The sequence below is a fragment of the Pteronotus mesoamericanus genome, unplaced genomic scaffold (assembly GCF_021234165.1).
Source record: "Pteronotus mesoamericanus isolate MK-2021 breed Mesoamerican mustached bat unplaced genomic scaffold, CSHL_Meso_final contig_105, whole genome shotgun sequence".
Taxonomy (NCBI): Eukaryota; Metazoa; Chordata; class Mammalia; order Chiroptera; family Mormoopidae; genus Pteronotus; species Pteronotus mesoamericanus.
Genome location: NW_026555006.1, coordinates 5,282,603 through 5,295,849, shown reverse-complemented (window position 1 = coordinate 5,295,849; position 13,247 = coordinate 5,282,603). Strand labels below are relative to the sequence as shown.

At 36.7% G+C, this 13,247-nt stretch overlaps 1 protein-coding gene across 1 annotated transcript in view; it reads left to right on the top strand.

Annotated features, from left to right (window-relative positions):
* NDC1 (NDC1 transmembrane nucleoporin) overlaps positions 1–9,499 on the top strand; it is a 44,110-nt gene extending 34,611 nt beyond the window's left edge. The window contains exons 17-18 of the mRNA XM_054573331.1: positions 3,614–3,774; positions 7,057–9,499. Of these exons, the coding sequence (XP_054429306.1) occupies positions 3,614–3,774; positions 7,057–7,120 (225 nt within the window). The 3' untranslated portion in view covers positions 7,121–9,499. The remainder of the gene's footprint in view (positions 1–3,613; positions 3,775–7,056) is intronic.
* The last annotated feature ends 3,748 nt before the right edge of the window (positions 9,500–13,247 follow it).

The window sequence follows — 13,247 nt, the reverse complement described above, 5'->3', positions numbered from 1 at the left end:
ACTTGTTTAATCGCACAGCTGGTTAAGTACTTCAGTTCTCCTAACCACGGAGCACGTCATTAAATATTATAAGCCAGTATCTCCTAGATTTAAGCTATTCATATACTGCCTCCATAGTTTTCGCCATAACTATTTATTATAACATACTATTTTCATAATTTTAGTCATTTAGATAAATAAGAAGATGAATACAAAGAGACAGATAACAGCACTCCAGACCACCACCTCTGTTCATTAGAAATATAGTACAATACACATATGTAACTTTACATTTTTTAGTAGTTACATTTAAAAATTACAGGTGAGGTTTACTTTAATGTATTTTATTTAAACTCAGTATATCTAAAATATTATCATTTTGTCATGTAGTCAATATAAATTATAGAATTTTTAAAAAAGATTTTATTCATTTATTTTTAGAGAGGGAGAAAGAGAGGGAGAGAAACATCAGTGTGTGGTTGCCTCTCACGCACTCCCTGCTGGGGACCTGGCCTGCAGCCCAGGCATGTGCCCTGACTGGGAATCGAACAAGTACCCTTTGGGTTGCAGGCCAGCACTCAATCCACTGAGCCACACCAGCCAGGGCTATTGAGATATTTTATACTCCTTTTTCAATAGTAAGTTTTCAAAGTCTGTGTGTTTTTTTATTTACAGCATATACAAATTCAGACCAGGCACATTTCTAGTGCTTAAGAGCTACGTATTTCTTAGTGGTCACCATAGTGGACAGAATAGCTATAAACTTCAATGATGATGGTGAAATTGATCATAAAAGAGGAATTTCAGATTAAATCTTCAAATGATAATATTCTAGGTATATTTTCTAAAATTCAAGAATAGATGACAGAAGAATATATTTTTAAGGAGGAAAAGGAAATACGTATATGTGATATTCTCATCTGGTAAGGTCATTTAACAGGAATAACTTTATCCCACAATATAAATAAGAACCTGAATCATCACATTTTGCTAAAAGTACACATGACAGTACTTGTTCATATTCTGTGATACATGTGCATCAAAATCTACCTAATATACTTCATTGGTGGATTGATGCTGAAAGTATACAAAGGTGATTAGAAGGCATGGATGATGGCAAAATGAAAAAAGTCACTGGATTAATCTTTTGAATTTGTCTTTATAAACCTAAGAATTAAAATGTTTTGTAATTGTGCTGCAAAGAAAATGGTCGAACTCTCTTCAATGAAATTATAAGCTATTAAAAGTTTTTAAAAATACTGCATTTTGATGGCACAGATGCAGAAAAATAACCAGAAGTAATGATAAACCAGAACCTGTTGAAGATATTTTCAATTTGAAATCAGTATTATAAGATGGGTATATTCCAGGTTTATGCATGATAGCTGATAGAGTTGCAGTCAAAGGATATTGTCCATTTCAGATATGTATATCTTCAAAACCTAGGAAATATATTTATATTCTTACTTATATTTCTATAAAATTATTTTACATTTTCCTGTCATTCTTTATCCCACTAACTGTTTGTAAAATAACTTTAAATTGTAAAAAGTGTCCCTTGGACCAAGGTGGTAAATGATGATGACTTTATCCTAGTATACTGAGAGCTAATCAGAAAGTTTGCAAGAAAATTGAAAAGGAAGTAACTTTTCCAATGTGATTCAGTGCTATTTAATGTTATTTAAATATATCACGGAATACCACCTCCCATAGTGCCTAAAATTATCCTAAGCATGTCCCAGTCTTGGGAAATATTCTTATAAGTTATTGTTGAAAGAATAAATGATTAAACTTGAAGTTATCATGGTAGACTGAACACACGTATCAAATCTTGTTCCTTTCCCCAAACTCTGCTAAACTATAGTAAAATGACTTTTAAAAAGACATAAATCCATAAACAGGAGAAGAGACAATAGCAACAGAATTTTCAAAGCTGGAAAGCAGATGGTTGAGATAAATGACTTAGCAGATCTCAGAGGCAGACCCAAAGTTGTTAGTGGGGCCAGCACCAAGTACCTCTGGAATCAAGGATGAAGACACAGGCAGCAAAAAAAAGAGGTATAGGTGAGAGCTGTTTCAAAACCAGTTAGATCCCTAAATTCTCTGTTGCTGGTGCTCCCCACTCAGTCCCGCAGTCATTGAAGTTTATCCCCTAGAGAGGTTAGAACACCAGGACTCTGGACTGACAGAGTCTCGACACAGTTGTGGGTATTTCACTAAAAGCTCTGCTTCCAACCTGGCTCCATGAACACTGGGGACTGGGGTACTTGAAAACTCCTCCCTGGGACTCTGAGCAATCCGAGAAGGAAGACCTAAAGTTTTTGAGTTGAGTGCTCACCTCACAAAAGTCCATGCAGATCACCTGTTGTGAAGGCTATTGTCAATAATCGAACCTTACTCAGAACTTTTGGTCAGACAGGTAGTCCCACTCTCAGACATGAGCCAAGGGTAATTAGTTTTCTTTCTTTCTTCTTTTCCCTCCCCCTCAGCTCTCTTTAATCCTCATACGAGCATACGTTTATTGACCTGTTTTAGAGAGAGAGGAAGAGGGGTGGAAAGAGAGACAAATATCAATGTGAGAGAGAAACATACATTAGCTGCCTCCTGTATCCGCCCTGGCTGGGGATCAAACCCAGGTATGTGTCCAGACTGAGAATCAAGCCCACAGCCTTTTGATGTTGGGACAACACTCCAACCAACTGCCAGGGCAAGGCTCACTAGATTTCCGATAAAGATCTCTAATGCAGAAGATAAAGACCAAAAGACAGGAAGAAGAGGAAGGTGATGTGGAAGAAGATACAACAAGCAAAAAACCAAAAACATATTAAAAAAAAAAAAAATCAAAATCCTCAGAAATGAGAGGATGTTACATCATTGAAACAAAAATAGGATGCTAAAATAAAAAAGTCAGATGACATAAAAGAGTTCTTGAAATTAAAAACATTATAACTTGTTTGTATTTATTTTGGTGGTTATATTCATTATTATAAATAATAGGCTTATAGTATTAATTCTTGTCCCCTTGGACATTTTGCTGTGATAGGTGAGTAGACTTACACTTCTCTATTTTCACTTCTGTCATCTCCTAATGTAGTCATACGAAGTAAAAATGATATTATTTACCTTTGGCCTTTAAAGATATACTTAAATCTCAATTCTGTCAACTATAAATAAAATCAGTTTCACTTTTGAATTTTATTTCCCAGACTATTTTTGCTCATAGATGCTTTATGATCTAGAATTAAAAAGGAAGATTAGGTAGTTAAGTAAATGACTTTTATTTACCTTCAGTGTAAAGTTTTGGCCTTGTTTTTGCCAAGGTTTTTAATAAAGGACTCATACTGTTACACATAAGCAGAGTAGGATATCTGTGGTTTACTTCTCAGCTTTGCATTTTCACGGGTGTTGTGAAGTATAGCTTTTTTTTTTTTTTTTTTTAGCAGAAAGGATTTTTTTTCAGGTAACTGCTGAAGTGGCTGAACTTCTATTGCATTGTTTTTCAAGTGGTGTGTGATCCAAAATATTTTATAGTATGTGTCTGTCTGTCTATCTGAAAAAAAAATCTCCTTAATCTTTTGGACTAAATTGGCCTTCATTGTAATCTGCTCTAATGTGTTTTCTTTCTTTGCTCTAGGCAGTTGACAAGTACTTCAAGCTTCCTCATGCTTCCAGTAAACCACCTCGGATTTCAGGAACCCTTGTGGACACTTCTTATAAAACATTAAGATTTGCATTTAGAGCATCACTAAAAACTGCCATCTATCGAATAACTACTACATTTGGTGAACATCTAAAGTAAGTTTACCTGTTTTGATCCCTGATGATAATCCATTTTCAGGAGTTCTCCTGAGAAATAGGTATGAAAATTATAAAGGCTTACATATTGAAAGTGTTTTTTTGGGACCTTCATGACTCCTCCTGGGAGTTAACAACTTGGATCAAGACTTTATATTTTAAAATTTGAGCTATTATATAGGCTTTGGGGCCTTATTTCAAATGGACCAAAAAAGGGGGGTGGGCAGGGCTGGGAGAGAAAGTTATGAAAGCAGTATAAATGTAATTACATATCATTTTTTAAAAATACTAAAACATCCTTCAGGGAGAAAAAAGGCAAAAAAATAATAATTCTGTTATTGCATCTTGGTCAGCAAACTAAGACTTGGGGTGAGCAGAGTCTTCCATAAATGAGTCCTCGGTGCTTTGTGAATCATGCTGGAAAAACAGTGACAGATCACAACACCTTTAGACACAGAGCCAAAGAGAAAACCACAAATGCCAAACCTGTTTATATTTAGTTTCATGATGTTTACTGCTTTTTTCTCATGAAATAATTTAGCTAAGCAGGATAAGGAATACTAGTTTATTAACTAAACTGTGTTTTATCATAATTATAAATGGACTTCAGAAGATGAGAGATTACTCTGCTTTTTCTATATGCAATCAGTTAATAGTTGAGAACTTCCTCATACACCTGCTTTTAGAAATAGTAGTATATTTTCTTTTACTTGCATAATACTAGGCATTAGCAGTAGCAAGTATTATGGAACACTTTGGTTCTGAGTGGGAATACAAAAGAGCTGTAGGTAATCCTCTCTCCTTAAGAGCTTTATTCACTTGTTTAAAAAGAAACAAAGTCTATCATTGAGTGCCTACTGCATCTGTGCTCTCCAATATGATAGCCATATATGGCTATTTAAATTAAATAAAATTAAATAAAATTTAAAATACAGTTTTTCATCACACTGGCCTCATTTCAAGTCCTCAGTAACTACATATGGCTAGTGGCTACTGTATTGGACAGCTTTGATTTAAAAAAAAGTTGTCATCACTGTAGAAAGTTCTGTTGGATAGTGCTGTCCTAGACAATAATTTTGCACTATATATATGTTTCTTTTGATCTGTTTTTCTCAGCCTGTGAGGTGTAGAGATTATCATAATTGTACAGAAATAGAAACTGAGGCCCAAAGAGATTAAGAACTTCCTTGATAGCACAGTCCAGTGGGAGTTAGAACATGAACCTGAAGTGAGATCTTTCTTGCTTTAAAAATTCTACCTTCTTTCCTGGCACACCACTAGACTGCCTCTGAGATATGAACTGCCCTGCTGAATATTCTCAGAAAACACCCGATGAATTGAGAGAATGAAAGAGATATGATGATATCCCTATCTCCTTAAGAGGTGTATTCACTTGCTTATTGATATTGATGACAGTACAAAAACAGGAAGGAAAGGGGAAAATGGAGATTTCTTAGAAAGGAACGGGAGGAAGATAGATGACTGACAAAAAATTATGAGAATGAACTTCTGCCTTAGCTTTTCTCTGAGAAGAGCCAAATTTTGTATGTACATTAAAATTGATGAGGATTAGTAGAGGCTATTTTGTACAAATATGGGACAGAATGGTATAGTGGGAAAAATGTTAGGGGTTTTTTTTTTTAATTCTTACCAGAGGACATGCTTATTGATTTTAGAGAGAGGTGAAGGGAGAGGGAGAGAAACATAGCTTGGTTGCTTCTCGTGTGCGCCTGGACCAGGGATCAAACCCACAAGCTAGGCATGTGCTCTGACTGGAAGTTGAACCCGCGACCTTTTGGTTGACCTGACGGTGCTCCAGCTGACTGAGCCACACTGGTCAGAGCGAAAAGATGTTAGATTTAGAGTTAAAACATTTAGATTTATGTCTGGTTACATCATTGACTATCATTGGTTGTGGGCAAGTTTCCTAATGATTTAAGTAACTTGCTCAAGAATTTGCAGGTAATAAATTGCAAGGCCAGAATTGAGACGCAGAACTCTCTGACCTGAGAGTTCTAGCTACAGCGTCTATACTCTTAACCGGTAGGTTATTCATCCTACCTTGACCCATTTGTTGTTAATAGAGTTAAAATGGGATAATACATATATGAAGCCTCCACTGTACATTATGTGTTGTTTGGAAGATAACTTATTACTGTATAATATCTAATTTACTCATCCAAAGCTCTATCTCTGAGAACCAGGTTTAAATTAAGTAAATTTGATTCACTGATTTTCTAGCCTGTAATGTTAAAATATGTGGGGAAGAGACAGGTATTAGAGTTGGGAGTACAAAGAGCCTGTAAGAGTGCAGTGACTGCTAGCAGACAGAAGATTCATGAAAAAGGCTGCAGACTAGGTGTCTGAGAGTTCAGAGCCATTTAGTGGGAGATGACAGCCTCACTAGCACCTTGGTGGAAATCTGCGCAGTAAAGTACTTGAAATTGTTCAATTAGAGGCAGCTACATGGTTTAAGAAAGCAGAGTTGTCTGTGTAAGGACTTAAAGAATGATTTGTAGCAAAATTGTTATGGTAAGACTCTCTGTCACTTTTAAAAGTGGTGACCTTTAGTTTCTAGAATTTTATCATTTAGTAATGATATATTACTGTAGAACAACTAGAAAGCCAGAATCTATCTTTCTTTCTCTTTTTTTTTTTCTTTTGCCTAGAAGTTTAAAAGGAAGTTTTATACTATTTTAAATATATATTTGCCCTAACTTTGTCAAGGTAATGTATTTTTGTGGGGCTGAGGATTGGGAGAGAACTCAATTTCCCCATCCAAGACATAATTTATTTTCAAAGGGAAAAGTAAATCTAAACCACCAAGCTGTTACCTTTGAAAACGATTAGTGGAGTCTATTATGTTTTAACCAAACATTTTAGTTTAAAGGATTTTATATTAAAGGCAATTCAAATACTCCACAACTCAAAGATAATGTTGGAATCTGGTTTAAATAAAATAATAAAATCCAGAAAATCTGTAAGGCCTGGAACTCTGCACAGCAGGTTCCACAGCAGAGCAGGTTAAAATCGATGCCTTTACTTGTCAGTCTTAATTTGCTTTGGTCTTTTAGAAGGTGGAAGCATGCCATTACTGAATGCAAGCCCTCCTCCTCATTAGATTAAGGAGAGTTTTCATCCAGCTTTTTCAGAAGTACTAAATAAGTGAAGATTTCTCTTCATTTTTAATTGTTTTGAAAAATATTGACTCTGTGCTCTGTGGTTCACTTAATATGCTTAATGTAAAATAAAGCTTATGCTTTGAATTTATGTTTCATTTAGTGCTGTGCAAGCATCTGCAGAACATCAGAAAAGACTTCAACAGTTCTTGGAGTTCAAAGAATAGTTAAGTAATATAAACTGTGTTCATTACACTGCTGATACAACTACAGATGGGACAGTAAATGTTCAGCATTCTTGGATCAGAAGAAAATGGACTAATTAGATGCTTCCTTTGTCGTGGTGGTTGCTTTGAAAACTATACTTTAATGGGAGAAATCATGGAAAGAAATTCTCAACAGAATAACCGAAAACGGCCTTTTCTGTACCAGTTCCTTGTTGTGTGTGTGGTATAATAAAATCTTTATTCAATTTCACAGATGCATCTATGGCAGTACAAATGTCTCTAGCTTATATAGCTTACTAATAATAATTAGAAAAATTTTAGAATTTACTTTTGAAAGGAATAGAGCCAGTTCAGAAGGTAAAAATGGGTTGACTTGCTCCAGTCTGCCTTCCTAAGAATTTAGCTCTCTGTAAAACCGAAATACATAAACTTTTTAAGCGTTGTTTCTGTTTACTAAAGGGTAAAAATGGTAACATTGGAGAAAAGTTCACAGAAAAAATATTGTCTACAGGACATATTTTGTTAATATGTTAGGTTGTGTTTTTGTTTCCAGAGACAAATTAAATTTGCATGATTGTCTAAAAAAAAGTCTCAATTTACAGATGCTAACTCTATATAAAGGAATGTGGAAAAATTCAGTTCTTAAGTTACAAGATTAAACATCCACATTTGGTTTTTGAAAGACAATCGACTGACATCTATGAATTTATTTTGTATCTTGCTAGTAAACAATAAGTGTATGACTCTTATCCCAACTAGTTTTACTTTCTTTTTCTGGAACAAAACATCAAGTGACTGTAGAGTTTTTCAAGTGAGAGAAAAAGTTTTGCAAGGACAACTAGGAAACTTTCCCTTTTTCCCACCCTTCATTTTCATTAGATGAAATTATTTTGTGAAGTTTTTTTGGCCTCACAGAGGGAGCAGTCTTAGCTGTGTTAACTGGCTAATTAAAATATATTAGGAAAATCTTTGCAGCCAGAAACAACTTAGTACTCAACTAGCAAGTGAAACCAAGACATCAGAGGAATTACTTGCTAGCCTGTTGTATGTTCCCAAAGTGAGGGGGGTAATTTTTTAATTTATTTGCTTAAATTCTTTGTAAATGAAAGATCGGAAATTCTACTAGTAGAGATTCACTGGACTAACTTTGAACTGAAATGTTTCCTTGTAATTTTTTCCTATTATCTTTCCCCTCTGGTGTCCCAAAGTTTTTCTTCAGTCAGCACGTTATTGTATATGAATCTTTAATGTGGTATATATGTCTACAATTTGTCTGATTACTTGATGTATTATATCTTTATTCCCTTTGTTGCCCCTTCAGCCAGCTCATGCCAAATTATAAATGAATCTTGCTAATCTTTAAAGTGTCTTTATGAGACAGCTCCCCAGTTGTCGAGTGTTTGGAGGATTTAGGCTATTGCCACTGCTTTTTTAATGCCCTGAGGTGGAGTTGATCTTTTTTTTTTTTAAAATGTGAAAGTTGAATTTTGAATGTGGTCGTAAGTTACAGATGGCCAGAAAATTGTGACTAGGTTGACTGAGAACTGTTGAGTTTTATGTTTTAAAGCCATGGAACTTTTTATATTCCATTCTCTGTGCTCCCCTCGGCTGAGGTGTTTTGGGAGAAGAGGACTCTTAACCTCCTGCTGCCACAAAGAATTACGGTATTTAACCCATTTTCTTCCTGAGACTGATGATGGGATGATTCCTGTAAACTCTTAGATAAAATATCTGGCTAAGACTTTGGGCAAAGGTATGTTTGATGAGCAATGTGAAAATTTTTGAGGTGTTCATTCCTGTTTTCTCTCCAGAGAATGTGCTTTGTACAAAATACGAGTCATATAAAGTCTGCTTGGTGGGATTTGGAAACCGTCTCCCCAAATTTGGATTGTATTTAGCTGAGAGTGAAGGCAGTTCCTTTTCCCCATTGTGTGTTGATAACCTCCACACCATCTGTTGGGGCAGGGTGTGGCCCAATCACCTGCTATTAAAAAGAGCTCCTTCTGCTGGGTACAAGGAGGAGGATCTTAGGAATGCCAAGAGGAGAGAAGCATTTCCTTCGATGAAGTCATAACTTGCCTGTGAGCCCCACTGGTACTGTAACATTGGCCTGAAAATTGGTGTTCTTTTAAAGCTTTTCTCTGTCAGTATAAAATATCATTCTGTCTGCTCTTCTAATGTTTGCTTGACCCTTATGGAACGTATAAATCCATATAACTTCTTTCCAGGAGAACCTTGAAACTGTCCTAGGATAAACATGGTATATAGTTCAGTGAACATGGATAAACTACAGTTTGTTACTTTGCTGGATTTGTTCCTTGGTAATTGTTCTGTATGTCTTCCTATAAATGTGGTAATCTGTTTATATCTTTTTGTATATCACTGATACTGAATTGGGTAGGAAAATAAATTGACATTTTAAAAAAATAGGACTGTTAATTGAAATGTGTATATAAAAGGTCAATTACTTAATTTCTGGTGTGTTTCCTTAGCCATTTCAATTCCTCCTCTACTATCGCTGCTTATAAAACCTGAAAAGGTTTAACTTCTTGAGAAACCAGCTTTTGCTCTTAACTAATTTGGTGGGCGACCAGTATTTGTTGGTAATTCTAAGGAGCCTGAATTTAAAAAGTCTCTTTTTTCATTGTCTTGGCTCCTTTTCTTTTAAAACTAAACAAAGGAGGCAGGTGCTGAAAGCCATCTTTTAGTAGAAGTTTCTTTTCCTGCCAGAGTAGTGTTTCTAAGTAGATCATATTCCTCCAGGCTAACAGTTATGTCTGTCAACTTTACTTAAATTAGTCTGAACTTCACCTCAAGGTAGTTGAGGTACTGTACTAAGGCCCTCAAATCCCTCTTTTCCTCTCGCAATCCACTCATCTTTCTTTAAAACCAAATAGCTTAAGGTGGCTTTAATTTATCAGTGGACAATCTAGCTATTCTTAGCAAGCTGTTGACCAGAATCACACCGTGAGAAGGGTTTAGTATAGTTCAGGAGTTACCAAATTTAGCATGCATCGGAATCACTTGGAAAGCCTGTTAAAACTCTGGGTCCCACTTCCAGAGTTTCTGATTGTATAAATCTGGGGTGGGGCCCAAGAACTTGTATTTCTAACAAGTGTTCAGGTGATGCTGCTAGTCAGAAGAGCACACTTTGGGGCCCACTGCTCTAGTGGATTCTCTTAGTGTACTTTCACATGAGTGTCTGAGCATATGAGCTATCATTTGCTATAAGGTACAGTTTTTCCACCTGATTTATTTATTGGAAAGTGTGAAGAATATGATTAGATCTTCTAAGTAAAACAGAAATGCATGTATTCAGATGTTTATCTGCTTATCCTGAAATTGCAGCAGGTGATATGACATGAGCTGCTCTTTCACACCATTAGGTGCTCGTGTTGGTCCCTGTCTTGGCAAACTTCTCATTCTTCCCAATGAGCTTAGCTTCCCACATATTCCCAGAGATTTTGTTTTTTCAGTGTTCTGCCATTCCTTCTTTTTTGGACCTTATCACACTGAATTGTTATTTAACTGATAACGAATCTGCATCTCCTTGAAGGTTATGAGCTCCCCCTCCTTCCAGGATTCCAGTTACATTTTCTTAGTATATCAACACTTATTTTGCAGCTAAACCTGACCTTAACTTATGTGAGACTGTTTGTAGTTTAATTTATTCCATGTAGTATAACTATGCTTATATTGCCTATAGTATGTTTGATTATGAGGTGCTGTCCATGGGTCTGGCCTCAGGAGTTTAAGACAGGGTGCTGTAGACTCGCTTTTGTAGAATGCTGTTAATTCTTATATTTATTCATTCAGCATTTACTCACTGCCTGCTGTATACCAGGCTCTCTGATAGGCTCTGATGGTATGAAGGCACAAATGTTGCCCTCAAAGAGCTCACTACCTTGCATGCGTAAAGTAAGTGAAGGCAACCCTTCTTTGTACAGACCTTTTTTCTAATTTCCAAAATTGATGTGTCTTGCTATTGCTGTCTCATTGACGATGGAATATCTGTTCTGTTCCTAGCCTGTACTAAATACATTTCCTTAAATGTCCTTGAACTAGCTCCCTTTGCCACTTGAACTATTTTTCAGGACCCATGTGGCTCTGCCTTGCCCTCAAGCGTTCATGTTCTTGTACTCACATATCTTACCAGACACTGTTGAGTGTGCCCTGCAGGTGACGCTGCGAGTAGTGGTAAAGTAGTTCTGGAAGACGTGTGGGATGCCTCTGGCAGAGAAACATTGGAAGGCGACCTCTCAGTCACAGACCTTTACTTTGATAGTCTTTTGAAGATGTGTTGACTGTTGATTGGTTTATCCTTTTTATCTTTCAACTTATTTTTTTTTTTAAAGACTTTATTTTTACAGAGAGGGGAAGGGAGAGAGAAAGAGAGGGAGAGAAACATTGATGTGAGAGAGATACATTGATTGGTTGCCTCTTGCATGCCCCCAACTAGGGACCTGGCCCACAACCCAGGCATGTGTCCTGACTGGGAATTGAACTGGCGACTTTTGGTTCGCAGGTTGGTACTCAATCCACTGAGCCACACCAGCCAGCGCTCGACTTATTAAAAACAGTGTTTTGCAGCTTGAATGAATAGTCCCTCCCTAACTATGTTATGAAGCAGTTGCAAGGACACAGTCCCCACCTCAACTTAGTTTGAGCATAAAAAGGGGAGTTGACCCTAAGGGCACAAGAAAGTCATGGTAGACACAAGGATAGATTTGCTTCTGGACCCCATGAAGAATCTGTAAAGCTCTCAGAATATCTAAATGGTTCTTCTCTGCTGTTTTGTGCATCAGTGCTTCAGTTCTCTTTTCCTGTCTGCTGGCCTTCTACCTCACTTTCCACTGGCTCTCTAGCTCCTGAGTTTATATATAATAGACACTGACCAACTATTTCTGAGTGCTAACCAAAATCTTGATTGAAAGAAATTAGTCCAAATGCATCAAGTGTCCAAAGGTCTAAATAGGCGTCAAGAACAAGGTCATGCAGTGCCAACATGGCTTCTAAGACCCTATCTTTGTTGATTAGGAGACAGTGGAGGGTAGGGGCAGTTCTCAGAGCCTCCTAAGATAGGGGACAAAATTTGGGATTGAGGGCCTCCAAAGAGGAACTGGTATATCCCCTTGCTTTGAGTTGGAACCCCAGAGGGCTGTACCCTAGAAGGAAGGTTGGAGAGGAGTAGATTGCATGAACTGTATGTAGTTGATGTAGAATCCTCATTAAATTGAATTGCAGTAATCTTTTGCCAGTGTTTCTAGGTCCTGGGAGAATACCATATATCATCTCTGGAGGAAGATATTACCCTGGGCTTCAATAATTTCTACAAACAAATTTTCAAATACAGTGTCTGCACACAATTAAAAATAATCAGGCACAGGAAGAGGCAAGACAACATGAATGAGAAAAATAAAAGCAACAGACAATGGAATAGACACATAGAGATTCAAGATATTACGAGTTATCAAACAGATTTAAAAATAATTACGATTATTCTGTTCAATAAGATTAAAAATGAAGTTCTAATTTATTAGAGAACTAAAAACTACATATATAATAGAAAGTATACACATGTATGAACTAGACATATGAACGATATATATGTAAACTAATACAAGGTCTGTCCAGAAAAAGTCCAACCATTGTTAATAGAATGAGAACAATTTGCGTAACATCGAGGTAACCTGGCCGCCAAGGAGAGTGGATGGGAATGAGCAGGTGTGAACAATGACTGCTTCCTGACTCCATTGAGTGAACGTGTATTGTGTGGCTGTTGCATTAAAAATGAACAAGGAGAGCAATGAAACCGTCAAATTTTGCATTAAGTATGAACCTTCCTCCACAGAAACTATTCAGATGATTCAGAAGGCTGCAGCTATGGGCAACCGATGATTGGCAGCTTCATCATAACAATGTGCCTGCTCATGCATCGTGTCTTGTGCAATGTTTTTGGGCTAAACAAGTCACCCAGGTGACTAAGACCCCCCTACAGCTCATGTTTGGCTCCTGCCAACTTCTGGCTTTTCCCAAAACCAAAATCACCTTTGAAAGGGAAGAGATTTCAGACCATCTATGAGATTCAGAAAAATATGACAGGGGCAGCTGATGGCGATTGGGAGAA